Below are 15,546 nucleotides of genomic sequence, written 5' to 3'. Positions count from 1 at the left end.
AATTATTATCATAAACAAGAGATACCTGCACTGATCCTTATGGAACACCATTAGTTACAGACCTCCAGTCAGAATAACACCCCTCCATCATTACTCTCGTCTTCTGTGGTCAAGCCAATTTTAATCAACTAAACCATGATGGATTCCATGTGCCTTAATCTTCTGGATTAGCCTACCATGACATAACACTGTTCAAAACCTACTGGGGTTGTAAGTTAATCGAGTGTAAACTGGACAGCACAGACTCGTGGGCTGAAATGGCCTGTTACTGTGCTGTATGTCTAAATTTCAATAAAATCTTGTCTAAGGCTTTACAACATCCATTGTCCTACCCTCAATCATCTTCATTATCTCAAAAGAAAATCAAGTTTGTAATACATGATCTTCTCTGTAAAAAAAAAACAAGTTGTTCCAATTTCCTCAAAAGATAATATTATCCTAATTACAATATGTCTCAATTACTCTTCTTAAACAGAGGAGCAACATTGCCTATTCTCCAGTCCTCTGGGACATCACCTGTGGCTGAGAAGAACAGCAGACCTCAGCAGATCAGACAACATCCAGGAGTAAAAATTGTCAGTCAATTTTCAGATGTGATTCCTTTATCAAGACTAATTTAGAATAGGTGAAGGTACACATATAAAGTGGGAGAAAAGTTGGGGGAGGGGCCCAGAAGTAATAGACCATAGGACAGAAGATGTGAGAGGTAGAGGGAAAAACTGTTTGGAAGGAGTGGGGGGGGTGGGGTGTAGGAAAGAAAGTAAGAGAAAGAAACAGAAAGTAATACAGGAATAGGTAAATAAGAGATGGGAACAGAGGAATCAGATTGGGATAGGGGTTACCCAAAATGAGAGAAATCAATGTTCATTTAATTATGTTTAAGGCTGTCCAGGAGGAATATGTGTTGTTCTTAAAGTCTCCCAAGGACAGACATGTCACTACAGAAATGTCACTACAGAAGCAGTTTGGGAAGCTAAAAATGGTTGGCTTCAAAAAGCTTGTTTAGACCTACACACAGAACGCAGGTGTTCAGCAAAGCGGTCGCCCAATCTGTGTTTGGTCTCACTGATGTAGTGGAGGCCACCCTAGGTACACTGAATGTGGATTAGCTTGGACATTATGCATGTAAAATTCGGCCTCACCTGGAAGGTAGATTAGTGGCCCTGGATGGAGAGTTCACAGCCAAAACACTGACAGACTATTTCTATTCATGGATGGAGTTGGACTTGCTTAGTTGCTCCACCAATTCTTTGTGTGCTCAAGATTCCAGCATCTGCAGCTTTTATGTTTCTATATACCACTCTGATCTCACCATCCTCCAGCGTCTTTCTCCTCAGGGTGATTATCTATACAAAATACACATTTAGTACCTTGCCTAATTCCTCTGGCTCCAGGCATAAACTCCCTCTTTTGCCTTGAATCCTACCCTCTCTCTCCCCAGTTACTCTTGTTTTTAAACGCAGGTATAAAATGCCTTGTGATTTTTTAAATCCTACTTACCAGGGACATTCCATGGTCCTTTATTAGCCCTCCCAATTACTGAATCTTGCTCCTGTTTCCTTTTAAGATATCAAAGACCCTGCCTGATTTTAGTTTACTGAACCTTGCTCAAAGTTCCTAAATCTTGTCACCCTCCTCTTTCTTCCTCACAGGAAGATGTTAGGCCTGCATTTTGATCAACTGGCCTTCAAACAACTCTTATTTGTCAGATATGGACTTATCCAATAACAACTGTTCCCTAGCTCCTGTCTAATTAGCCTTTCCCCAATTTAGCACTTTCACCCAGGCGCAGTTGTATTCTAATTCATAATTATCTGAAAATTTAAGTTTCAAAAATACTCTCCCATTAAAACTCCAATCACATTGCCTCATAATTCAAGGACTGGTAAGGTCCTTTCCCTAGTTGCCCAGTCAATATTAGATAACGTCACCTACTACAACTACCCTAGGGTTTTTACGGCCTTCCATAAACTGCCTGTATATATGTTCCCCTACCTACCACTACCTATTGCCAGGCCTGCAATGTAAACGCATCATGATGACTGCACCTTTCTTACTCCTGATCTCTTCCCACATTGCCTCACTGGATGAGGCTGCCAAGATGGCTTCTCCGAGAGCCCAAATTTCATTTTCAACTTCACACAACGGGAAATCAGCTTTTGTAATTTACAAGGTCAAAAGAAGTCAAGGTTGTGAGCTGACATGGCTGGGAGAATTGAAAGATTTTCCTTTATAGAATTTAGATTAAAGGGATTATTCTTTGTCATATATTTTCAACTATTTTTTCACACCTGTTTAGGTTATGCATGGATCACTAAATTCCCCAAACTGATTACAAGATGATCTAGATTATAGCCATATTTCAGTTTCTCAAACCTCAATACCGTGCTGAGTTTAGCCAGAAATAAATAGATTTCTCCTTAAGACAGCTTACCTCTAGCCTGGCTGAATGCAGCTGTAACATTGCTACACCAACTCAACAAGATTGGAATACAATTCTCTGTTGTGATCATTTCAATGCATTTATCAATAGGAGTGGTAATATGAACCAAATAAAAATATATGAGAATAACTTGAGTTAAGAGGCAAAAGTTTAGAAGTAACATGAGGGGGAACTTCTTCACTCAGAGTGATGGCTGTATTGAATGAACTTCCAGGAGAACTACTGGTGGCAGAGTTCATTTTGTCATTCAAGGAAAAATTGGATAGGTTTATGGATAGGAGGGGAATGGAGGGTTATGGGCAAGGTGCAGGTAGGTGGGTCTAGAGGAGAGTATTTGGTTCGGTGTGGACTAGAAGGGCTGAGATGGTCTGTTTCCGTGCTGTAATTGTTATAAGGTTCTTCAACAGAACCTACCAAAGACCAATAAATGTTGTCCACATTCCACAAAATAATTAAAAAGGATTCCAGCCAAAATTTATGTATGAATAATGTGTTCTAACGCTCTGCAAAAAATACTTCAACAACAAAAAAGGTCTTTTGGCTGTCGGCTCCTTCTCCTGCCCATTCTTCCATCCTACCCCTATCATTTTATTTAGATGACTGTCAGCTTTTTGTTCATACCTAGATGAAGGGCTCAGGCCCAAAACATTATTTTATATATATCTTTGCCTTCTATGAGCACTGCAGGACCTATTGAGCTTCTCCAGCAATTTTGTGTATTTTGTGGAAATTAGATCTTGACAGAACTGTATCCATATATCTAAATATACCAGGTGCAGCAGAGATGAGACTGAAAGTCTGCCAAATCACAAGGTAGAAAACTACCCTGAGCATTAGATAATATCAAAGGACAAGATTAAACCACTTCAGAAGCAAAATCTCCAGAGTTACTTGCCTGCAAAAAGCCAGTAAATGTTGTTCACTTCTGCCCTATGTTTCCAATTGGCTTAGTCTTCAACTCCACTCATTTGACTCAGGACCCATTTTACTTATTCACCTGTTGAGTAAGAACCCTGTTCCCATTTTGTCCCTTCGGTGTTAAACTATTTGCTTTCCCTTCTTTCAGTGATGTCGCCAATAGTAAAAATTATCTCTACTGAATAATTAAATTCAAAATGGAAATCAAAGGGAATATACATTATACATTATGGGGATTAGTATAAATGGGTGTTTGATTGTCAGTACACACTCAATGGGCCAAAGAGACCAATTTCATTCATTATGACAAATAAATGCTGGCCTTGCCAATAACAACATTGCAGAAAAAGAGTTAAAAAAAAAATCAGTTTTCTAGGGCAAAGAGAATTTAGATGGGACTACAAAATAAATGAAATTGTAATAGTACCAGGACAGTACTCAGAGAATGTTTCCTTCTGCATTCAAATTATTACAAAGAAATTAGCTAACATGAGGTATATTTTACACTTTTAGAGAAATTGTTTTTTTATTTACAAAATGATTAATTATGGAAAGTCTTTGAGCATTACAAAATTTCTATGTCAGATCATTGCTCTGAACTTAAAATTTAATATCATGTAACAATTATAAATACCTCAATCCAGGTGTTACTCAGCATACTGTGAAAGTAGTCTGGAAAAAATGAAAAGCCATTGTCAATATTCCTGATCAGAAATAAAAATGTACCAATAGAAATGTGTTAAAAAGCAGACATCTTTACCAAGTCTTGCACAGAGCACGCATTTATGACAGGCAAACTCTTTTCCATCTTCAGACTTCAGAGTTACATCACATAAATGGGAACTAAGAAACAACGCAAAGGTAGGGGAAAAAACATTGAATCCTGGAATGATTAATACAATGGAACTGCTGGAGAACAGAACTATTGGAGAATCCAAAGAAAATATTACTTTTCTTTGCAATTAAGCAAAACTTGCCACTTTTATAGCAGAACAAAACTATTTTGATATGTAGAACATGGCAGTTTTACACATACCCCTTCTAAAATTTGCCAGTCCTGCGGTTTCACATTTAAGCAGTTACTTTTTGCAGAATAAATCTATATATTATTAGCCAGCTGCCCACCTGACTGACTATTACATTCAATCCAAAATCGCATGCCTCAAAGCCCATGCTGGAATTGCACTGTAATAGGTGCTAATAACCAGTGCTGTCTCCTATAGCTAATTATAGCTTCATTTTCAAACACACAAGGAACTTAGTTATAGCCAGCAAACCCTATATTGTTTAATTGGAAAAAAAAAAGTGCTTCGGACTTGGAAAGGATTTTATTCCATCCAAATGCATTTGACCAACTTTTCCTTCCCTGTCCAGGTCTGGTGCCTATAGAGGCATTCAAATTTAATGCAACTAAACAAGCTTTAAAGGAGATATTGGAATTTGAAAAGATTCAAAATTTATTCTCTGAAGTCGGTGTACCTTTCACACAGAATGCACTACTGGATGCAGTTAGTAAGATGCACTGGTTCTAATATAGACAGAAAGCAAGTTATTTTAATTTGTATACAGTGCCCTCCATAAAGTTTAGGACAAAGACACTTTTTTTTTCCTTTATTTGTCCCTGTCCTCCAGAGTTTTAAATTTGAATCAAACAATTCACAGGTAATTAAAGTGTACATTCCAGATTTTATTCAAGGTTATTCGTATACAGTTTGGTTTGACCATGTATAAATTACGGCACTCTCATTCCAGGGAACCATCGTGTTTGGGACATTTGGATTCAGAGGTGTTTGTGAGTACTCAGGTATTTTAATTGCTTCATTTGTGCAGGTATAAGAGAGCTTGGATTGTTTCTAAGCTTCTGATCACCTATGAAGTCTGTATTTGCCATTTTTCCACATGAGGACCAGAGTTGTGCCAATGAAAGTCAAAGAAGCCATTATGAGGCTGAAAAACAATAAAACCATTAAGTGACATCTCCCAAACCTTAGGATGACCAAAATCAACTGTTTGGAACATCATTAAGAAGAAAGAACGTACTGGTGAGCTCAGTAATCACAAAGGGACTGGTTATTCCAAGGAAGACTCCTCTACTGATGACAGAAGAATTCTCATCATATTGAAAAAAAATCCCTAAACCTATCTCCAACAGTTCAGAAACACTCGTCAGGAGGTTGGTGCGGATATGTCAATGACTACAGTCCACAGAAGTCTTTATGAAAAGAAATATAGAGGCTGCAATGCAAGATGCAAAACACTAGTTAGCCACAGAAAGGAGGGACAGATTACAGTTTGCCAAGTAGTATTTTAAAGAACCTGCAAAATTCTGAAAACCGGTCTTGTGGATAGATAAGACCAAGATTAACTTGTATCAAGAGTGATGGCAAGAGCAAAGTATGGAGGTGTAAAGGAACTGCCCAAGATCCTTAGCATACCACCATTCTCATGGTTTGTATCTTGCAGTGTAGCCTCTGTATTTCTTTGGGGACTATTACATATAAACCACAAGAAATAAATAATGTTTTTAAGGAATTTTATTCTGAATTATATCTTTCAAAATCAGTACATGATGAAAATAAGATTGACAAGTTTTTAATCTCAAATTACTTTACCTAGTCTGAATGATAGGAAGCAGAAAGATTTCAATGTAATATTTACGGAAAGGAAAATTAATGAGGTAATGAGTTCAATGCAAAATAACAAAGCACCAGAAGATGGATGTCCTGTAGAATTTTATAAGAAATTTAAAGATCTTTTAATATCTCAATTTATGGAGGTGTTAAATTATGCGATGAAAGTACATTCTTTGACAGAATCCCTTTTAATTGCAATTATTACAGTTAATTTGGAAAAAAAGATAGAGATCTAATGAAACCAGTATCTTACAGACCAATTTCATTATTAAATAATGATTATAAAACATTAGCTAAAATATTAGCAAATAGATTGGCAAAATAATTACCAAAATTAATAGATATGGATCAAACAGGATTTGTTAAGGGTCAGAAATCTGCAAATAATGTAGTAAGGCTTCTCAGTAGGGGAGGCCTGAGTGTGGCAGTGACTTTGGATGCTAAAAGGCATTTCATAGATTAGAATGGGATTTCCTCTTTAAAGTTTTAGAGATATGTAAATTGGGTTTAATGTTCATAGATTGGGTCAAATTGTTGTTTTAAAAAACCTATTAGAAAGGTAGTGACAAATGGACAAATTTAAACATCCTTTTGAATTAACGAGATCAAGTAGGCAAGGTCGCCCACTGTCACCAGTTTTATTCGTTTTAGCAATAGAACTATTAGCGGAATTAATAAGACAAGATTCAAAGATTGTGGGTATTAAGATGAAGCAAGAAGAATATAAAATAAATTTATTTTCAGATGATGTTTGATTTATTTAACACACGCTTTAAATTCTTTGCAACAACTTAAAATTAGAATAAAATAACATGGAGACATATCGGGATATAAAATTAACTCAGATAAAATTGAAATTATGTCTTTAGTTAATGGAGATTATCAGAAATGTAAGGAAGTAATTGAATCTGGATGGCTAGATCTTGGAATAAAATATTTAGGTATTCGTGTACAATCAGATTTGACACAATTATTTAAATTAAATCATTTATCTTTATTAAAGAAAAATAATGTTACCTTGTAGCGGGTTGTGAGTGAGCGCAGTGAAAAGACTGAGACAGCAGGCTGAGCTTGAGTATCGCAAATGCTTCAATTTGAATTCCGTACTGCAGTCTTTAAGCCAGTCTCTGGTCCCGCTCCCCTACATTCCGGCACTTGCCTAACGATGACGCAAGCATGCACATGCCCTTCCGATCTGGACCAGAAAAGACGATCCTGCTACACCATCTTTGTTGTGGCTGCTCCGCCAACTGCGCATGGCAAGCGGGGCCAGTTCACTGCTACAAACACGTTCGCCGCCACACAACCCACCCCCATAGAACCAGAACTGATGATCTTGAAATGCGTCAAGGATGAGGTGTGCAGTTTTAATGGCCGACCCCTACATACCGGTAGGGAGACCTGTACTTGTTGGGACAAGTCCAGATGGGATGGTTTCAAACCAGTATCAAAAGTGAACATGTACGCATTTCTTTGCGGAACCTTGTATGGTCCTTCATAAGATCGCTGAAGGGAAGCCTTATGTCCAGGGCCAGGTAGCGGGCCAGTGGTTGCGATGTGGTGTTGGACGCCACACTTCGGCACAGTGGCAGTGAACTGGGGATGTAAAATGGAGAGAAAATCAGCGAGGTGGCTGTACTGGCCATGTGGAATCTTTACAGAAGCTGGGTTGGCGGCTCGTTTGACGTGCCGAGAAGCAGAGTCTGGAAAATCTCAACATGGACAAGATGTCTACCCTGGAGGTCCACGAGTTGGACCTGCAGAGGTTTGTCCACTGAAGCCAGCATGAAGGACCAATTGAAGGTGGTGTCGCCGAAATATACAACAATTCGCCTCTTGCCAAAGGTATTGATGGTGGTGTTGTTGGCAGCGCACAGGGTTGGACTGTGGGGGTCTCGAGCACCGTAGGGAGCATGACACTCATCTCCACCCCCGTGTCCATGAGGAACCTCCAGCCTGAGATCCTGTCCCAGATTGGAGAAGACTGTTCGGTCAGCCAGCCACCACAGCTACTAACGGAGGTAGGCCCCATCAATTCTCGGAAACAAGCATAGCTGGCGGCACCTGCATGCTGGCACGCCCCAACGCTGATGGTAGAAGCATGATTTTGGATTGGGCCTTTGTGCTCTCTGGCGGGGCGGGGCCTGCTCATGTGGTGGACATGACTAGGGAGTTGTCCTTAGTGGCAGCTGTGTAACATGGTTGACTGAGTCTATGGCTTCACGTTTGGAACAGTAGATAATGTCCGCTTGTGCCACAACCTTGAGCGGGTCACTGAAATCCACGTCGGCCATCAGTAGTCTGATGTCTTCAAGTAACTGCGCGATCATGAGGCAAGGCTTGTGCCCTTTAGCCAGTGTGAGCATCTCGTCCATGAAGGGAGAGTGGTTCCTATCACCTAGGCCATCCAAGTGAAGGAGCCTGGCGGCTGTCTCGCATTGTGAGAAGCCTTACGTGCTAATGAGGAGGTTTTTAAGAGCCATGTAGTTACCTTTCTCTGGTGGCGCGTGGATGAGATCATCAACCCGTGAGGTGGCTTCCTGGTCGAGCAAGCTGACAATGAAAAAGTATCCCATCGAATCTGAGGTTATCTGTTTGATCTGGAACTGGGCCTCCGCTTGGCAAAACCAAGTGCAGGGCCTGTTTGTCCACAATATTGGCAGCTTCAACGCGATGACGCCTGTGGCTGCAGGTTCCATTGTGTTGAGTCTTCAGGATGTGGAGATTCGTTGGGGTCACCAATGTATCAGGTTGAGACCAAGTGCAGCAAAAAGACAGACAGCACACTGAGAGCTCGAGTATCACAACTGCTTTAATTTGAATTTCACGTTGCAGCCTTTAAGCCAGTCTCTGGTCTCTCCCCCCATGTTCTGGCACTTGTGTCACAATGCCGTAAGCATGCATGCGCCCTTCCAGTCTGGACTGAAAGAAACAATCTCGCAATGCTATCTTTGCCACAGCTGCCCTGCTGACCATGCGTGAAAAGCGGGGCCAGTTCGCCATTACAAACATGTGCGTCGCCACAACCTATTTCTTTGATGGGTAGATATGATAAATGTTTTTCCATGAACACAATATTTATTTCAATCAATTCCAATTTCAATTCCTCAAAATTTTTAAAAGAAATTAAATGTTTGTTAGAAAATTTTTATGGAAAGGAAAAATGGCTAGGATTTCTTTGGAAAAATTGATGAGGAAATATGATTTCAGAGGTTCACAGCTCCCAATTTTATGAATTATTATTATAAAGCAGCACAGTTGAGATTTATTAATGTAATGCACAAATTAAATAATGTTCCACCATGGGTAAACATAGAACTTGATTAAAGAAAGGAGAAACAGATCCACAGCATTTTACATATAATTAAAATGCAAGATTGTTAATAGCAAATAGAGAAATATCCATGCTGAAACATTTAATTGAACTTTGGAATAAAACTGATAAAGAGATTGGAGGAAGAGGTTTAATGTCTGGAACAACACCTTTATTTCAAAATCGACATTCCATTTTTTATGTAAATATATATTTTTTTAAATTTGGCAAAATTGTGGTACCAAGAAAATTAAAGATTGTTTTGAAGCTGGGAAATTTATTACTTTTAGTAGAATGAAGGAAACGTTTAAGATATTGGAAAATACAAAATTTTGTTTTTATCAAGAGATTTTTTTTGCTAAATTTTTGGTCAAGATTTAGCATTACCAGTGGAGACAGAAGTAGAATTATTATTAAGTACTAGGAACGTAAAGAAATTCATTGCCGAGATGTATTACAAAAGAAAGCTCGAAAAGGAGTTCATAAATCAAGACATAAATGGTAGGTAGATTTAAATAAGCAAATAAATAAACATGGATAGATTCAGATTATGTAGAGAGAGTATGAAAAGTATAATCAATGTGAGATATTGGTTAGTTCAATATTATTTTATTCATCAGTTATATTTAACACCACTAAAGTTATATAACATGAATTATATTTATTCAGATTTATGTTTTAGATGTGTACAAGAAGTTGGTTTGAGGATAATAGGCAAACCATTTAGGACCGAGATGAGGAGGAATTTCTTTATCCAGAGGGTGGTGAATCTGTGGAATTCATTGCCACAGAGGGCAGTAGAGGCAGGTTCATTAAATATATTTAAGAGGGAATTAGATATATTTCTTCAGTATAAGGGTATTAAAGGTTACGTAGAGAAGGCGGGGACGTGGTACTGAACTTTAAGATCAGCCATGATCTCGTTGAATGGCGGAGCAGGCTCGAAGGGTCGAATGACCTACTCCTGCTCCTATCTTCTATGTTTCTATGTTTCTATGTTTGGTACTTTTTTTGCATTCAACTTGGCAGTGTTCCACAATTAAACCTTTTTGGCTTGATTTGGGTAATTTATTAGAACAAATAACTGGAGTAAGATTCCCACAGGATCCAAAGTTATTTTTACTGGGAGATGTTAGAGGTATTAAACCTTAATTAAAATTGAATATGTATTAAGTAAAATTTATTCAAAGTGCTTTGGCAATAGCTAGAGTATTATTATATTGCTATAACTTGAAAATCAGATATTGATTTGGCATGCAGAAGTTCAGAGTTGTATTCCACTTGATAAAATTACTTATAATTTAAGAGATAAACATCATACATTTTGTGAAATATGGAGGCATATTTACAAACTGTTGGTATTAAAATTTAAATGAATCTTGAACACTGTTACCGGTTATATTAAAATACCTTTTTAAAAGAGATAGATTGTGGGGTATTTAGTGTAGGTCACTTCACAAACAGTCATTAACATTTCACAAAAGACATCTTGATTGAAATGCAAGAGCTATGCATAAGCAGAGCCTTCTTGTTCACAGTGACTTTACAGAAACTTGGGGGAATGCCTATGGTAACTTCACAAGTAGGTGTTAATTGGACTGATGTGGAATAAATGGACTATTGTCTTTAAAGCAACAGATGGCAAGGCTCAGAAACTGATTCCAATGCCAGCAAACTGTCTGGTTGTAGTTTGCCGTTCTAAAAGGGGTCATGAGGTTTTGCAAACAGAAAGAGAAAAAAAATGATTCTTTAGGGGGAAGAGGGAGAGAGAGAGAGAGAGAAGTCAGTTCTATAGTAGCTTTTGGAGGCTGCAACATGGTAAGCTGGCAGGCTTGTTGAAAACCCCATTTTGAAGACGGGTTGTGAGTTCTGAGTTTAGCCCGTTGAAAATCCTTGTAGTCCTTACAAGAGGACTAGAGTGTTTCACCTGCAATAAGGGAACTGTGATGACCTGGAAGAAGAGGTTATCTTTTGGAAAACCCATGATACGACAAGTTTCTTCAGCAAGACACTGAAGTGACTGATCGGAGGGAATCAGTTTGTGTGTGTGTGTGTGTGTGTATCCAACGAGCAATAAGTCTCTCTCTGAAATGAACGAGAACCTTCCTGAGTGGTAACCGTTTACCTTTAAACATTGGAGCCTGGTGAAAATTCATAAATATTAAATTCTGTGCACAGTATAAGAATTGCCTGATACCGGTGAACTTAGAAAAGTGAGAAGTGAATGATTAAACTATTAAAGCAAAGAACTTTCCTGAACACATACACATACACGTGCGCTTAGTATTAGAAGGGGGTTAAGTTAGGTTAAGTTGTCAATAGCAATAAGTTAAAGTTCGATCCTGTTTTTATGTTTAAAGAAAATTAAAAGCAACTTTTGTTTAAGTAACTATTTGTCTTGGTGAATTTCCATTGCTGCTGGGTTATGGGGTCCTCTGGGCCCATAAAAATACCCTTTCTCTGGTAGGTCTTTATGAAATGTATTGGAAGTGAAATGCACCTGTTGTGGTTTTTCTGTCCCTCTTCTTTTTCTTTTAGTTTGTAGGGGTTGGAGATGAGGAGGCTTTTCTTTCTTTTGTTCTTTTAAAAAAAAAATTATATAAAATACCACATGGTTTAAGTTTGAAATAATGTGATATGTTTGCGAGTGGTTTTATATTAAATATTAAAAAAACATAATATTCTTGCATTTTTAAGATGCAGTACCTACCATTTTTTCTGAGTGAACTTCAATTTGTTTCCACTCATTTTGTGCACAACTTTTATCTTCAAATTTTCCAATTTAACCCCATCTAACCTGCAATAAATATACAATATGTTATAAAGGATCAAATGACATAAATGGAAGTGTTGGATGAAATTGATGAGGAATGTAATGGTCTTGAACTAACATTTGAATATCCTGATTCTGATAAAAGTACAGCCAACTTATTTCACCTTAATATTCCACATGGAATAATTTCAGATGAACTTTAATTTTAATTGGAACAAGTAGCAGGTTGCTCATACTTAGTAAATTAAGATAACCTCACAAAAGCAGAATGGTGGTGCAAATATCCCAATTCTAATCAGTGAATCCATAAGAAAATATACCCATTGATACTTCTGGAAACAATAGAGTTATATTTACCAGATCAAAAACATTGAGAACTATTAAATCAACAAGGCATTTCTAATGGATATTGATGAATGCACCTTGTATTACACTTTAATGTGGTTTCTGCTCTAACCTTACCTTGCAGATAGACTGGAAAGACCAAGTTTTTTTGCTGTAGCCTGCAGCATTTTAACTGGATTAGCCTCTTCATTAAGCCCTTTATTCTTTTTGCTGATTTTAGTTTTGGACTTCAGTTTCTGGCTCTGCCGGTTTTCATAAACCTCTGATGCGGATTTTCCTTTTAGATCTTCGCAAAATTTGAATTTCTGCATTGAGCTCTCCAATTTGGAGATCAGTGGATCTTGATAAGTTTCTATTTTATCTTTGAAATGAATTTTTGGTTTGTAGCCATCAGTAAGCAAATCACACGTGTCTGTATAAATGAACTGCAAAATATAGGCAAACAAGTCGGCCTGAATCTTATCTAGAATATACAAGTCACCATCGCCATCTTGCAAATGGGCATCAAGGATCTCAGCTTCTCCACCAGAAAAGAAAAGCTTTCGAAAATAGTCAGATCGCATGGCCAGAATGTACTTATGACTGGGAAATATTTGATTGCCAACTTGGCATACGACATCATGGATGCTGTCAGTTTCACTGGCTTCTCTGAGAAGTTTACCAAAGTCTTCAGTAAAACTTGAAGATGACACATTTGGAATTTCGTACAGGCTAAAAAAAAAATAAACATTCCATGTCAGGGTAAAGGTGCAAACTGTATACCAAACAAGGTAACACTACAAACAGAAAATGATGATTTTAGCAGAATGAATCGGTTAATGCAATGGGCAAACATGATTCAATATAGAGAAAACTGATCACATTTTTGGAGAAATGCTAAAAAAGGAAAAAATGCAAGTTTCAATAGAATGGTTGAGAAACCTGGGTGGTAACTTAAACATTTTCAAAGGGTAGAAAGAAACCAGACTATAGAAAGAAAATGGGTCATACCATTTTATAAAATTAATGCAAATACAAGGAAATGAGGCAAACTTCACATATAGATAACAAGCCACACATGGAGAACTCAAAACATTCAAGAAAGAACAATACAAAAGGGAAAGGACACAAAAATGCATCAGAAATGTTTGAACCTTTATGGCCTTTATCCATACTATTAAACATCAATGTTATTCATTTTAAGATGGTAAATTTCAAAGATTGACAAGTTGGATACCAGGCAGCATAGTTTAAGAATCATCAAAATGAGAAAGTTAAAACCATATTGGAAAATGGAATTATTTGCTAAAAATAATTTGTGACATAAAAATGTCAATTTGCACCTAAAAGAGAGAAACGTAAACTAACAGATACTGCATGCAAAGCAAGAAAATTAGATTAAAGTGAATGAGGCCGATTGAAGATCTAGCACTGACTTAATGAAGCAATGTGCTGAAAGGCCACTGGTGCCATTATTCCTATTCCAAAATTTACAAGATTTAGCCTGAAAACTTCTTTAACATAGTATCTTTCATAAGCTTAGCACAACAAAGCATTTGTTCAAGATTCCATTTATTGCCATGTGTACAAAATACACAAAAATTGTTTGTGCTAACAAAGTAATTGCTGTAATGCAATAGCATAGCAACTCACATACATTGCCCTCCATGATGACTGGGACAAAGACACTTTTTCCCTTTATTGGCCCCTGTGCTCCACATTTTTGAATTTGTAATCAAACAATTCACATGTAATTAAAGTGCACATTCTAGATTTTATCCAAGGTTATATATACATTTTGGTTTGACCATGTAGGAATTACGGCACTTTATTTCTTCCATTTCAGGGTACCATGTTTGGGACATTTGGTGTTTGTGAGAATTCAGGTATGTTTAATTACTTCATTGGTGCAGGTATAAGAGAGCTTTTTGATCACCTTTGGAGTCTGTAGTTGCCATTTTTCAATTTGAGGACCAGAGTTGTGGCAATCAAAGTCAAAGGTGCCATCAGGAGGTTAGAAAACAAGAATAAAACAGTAAGAGACATCACCCAAACCTTAGGATTACAAATAGCTTACTGGTGATCTCAGTAATTGCCAAGGGACTAGTCTTCCAAAGAGGATCTCCACTGCTGATGACAGAAGAATTCTCATCGTAATGAAGAAAAATCCCCTAAAGACATCTACAATAGATCAGAAACACTCTTCAGGAGGTTGGTGTGTTGTGGATATGTCAATGACTACTGTCCACAGAAGTCTTCATGAACAGAAATACGGAGGCTACAATGAAAGATGTAAACTACTAGTCAGCCAGAAAGGATGGCCAGATTACAGTTTGCCAAGATGTATTTAAAAGAGCCTGCAGAATTGGAGGTCCAAATCCATACATCCCCCAAGGTCACCATACAGGATGATGGAATAATTAAGGCGGCCCATGGGATGCTGTGCTTCATTAATAGGGGGATTGAGTTCAAGAACAGAGGCACTAGAGATTTGTAGAGTTTAATGTTGACCATTTTATTGTATTGTGTTCCATTCTCTGATCATCTCATTATAGGAAGGATGCAGAAGCTATGGAGAGAGTGCAGAAGAGATTTATCAGGATGGGAAAATTAGTCTTATGGGGCAAGATTTGCAGAGTTGTGCCTTTTTTTTAAAAAATCTTTGAAGGATGCGAGGAGGCTTAAAGAATAGATACAGCACAGTACTGGCCCTTCAGCCCTCATGTTGAGCCGACCTATATAATTCCTTCCTAAAAAAAGTACTAAAACCTCCCTACCCCATAACCCTCCATTTTTTCTTTCATCCATATGTTTGTCTAAGAGTCTCTTAAATTCCCCCAATGTTGCAGTCTCCATCAGCATCCTGGAAAGGCATTCCAAGGAACCACTATTCGGTGTTAAAAAAAAACTTACCCCTGATGTCTTTCCGATACTTCCTTCCCTTACCTTTGTACTTATGTCCTCTAGTGTTTGCTGAATCTGCCCTGGGAGATGGGTGCTGGCTGTCCATCCCATCTCTGTCTCTCATAATCGTGTAGACCTCTATCAAGTCTTCTCTCATCCTTCTGCCCTCCAAAAAGTCCCAGCTCTGCTAATCTTGCCTCTAAGACTGGTTTCCCAATCAAGGCAACATCCTGGTAAA

At 37.8% G+C, this 15,546-nt stretch overlaps 1 protein-coding gene across 4 annotated transcripts in view; it reads right to left on the bottom strand.

Moving 5' to 3' along the window:
- Positions 1-15,546, bottom strand: part of ibtk (inhibitor of Bruton agammaglobulinemia tyrosine kinase) — a 128,877-nt gene that overhangs the window by 40,956 nt on the left and 72,375 nt on the right. For all 4 annotated transcript variants that reach the window (XM_069887386.1, XM_069887388.1, XM_069887387.1 and 1 more), the window contains exons 12-15: positions 12,543-13,136; positions 12,018-12,104; positions 4,122-4,204; positions 3,996-4,033 (exon numbers count right to left, since the gene is read on the bottom strand). In XM_069887386.1, coding sequence (XP_069743487.1) covers positions 3,996-4,033; positions 4,122-4,204; positions 12,018-12,104; positions 12,543-13,136 — 802 coding nt within the window. The remainder of the gene's footprint in view (positions 1-3,995; positions 4,034-4,121; positions 4,205-12,017; positions 12,105-12,542; positions 13,137-15,546) is intronic.

This window comes from Narcine bancroftii, chromosome 6, assembly GCF_036971445.1.
Source record: "Narcine bancroftii isolate sNarBan1 chromosome 6, sNarBan1.hap1, whole genome shotgun sequence".
Taxonomy (NCBI): Eukaryota; Metazoa; Chordata; class Chondrichthyes; order Torpediniformes; family Narcinidae; genus Narcine; species Narcine bancroftii.
Note: the sequence above shows the minus strand (reverse complement) of the source record. Positions and strands in the feature narration are given on the sequence as shown.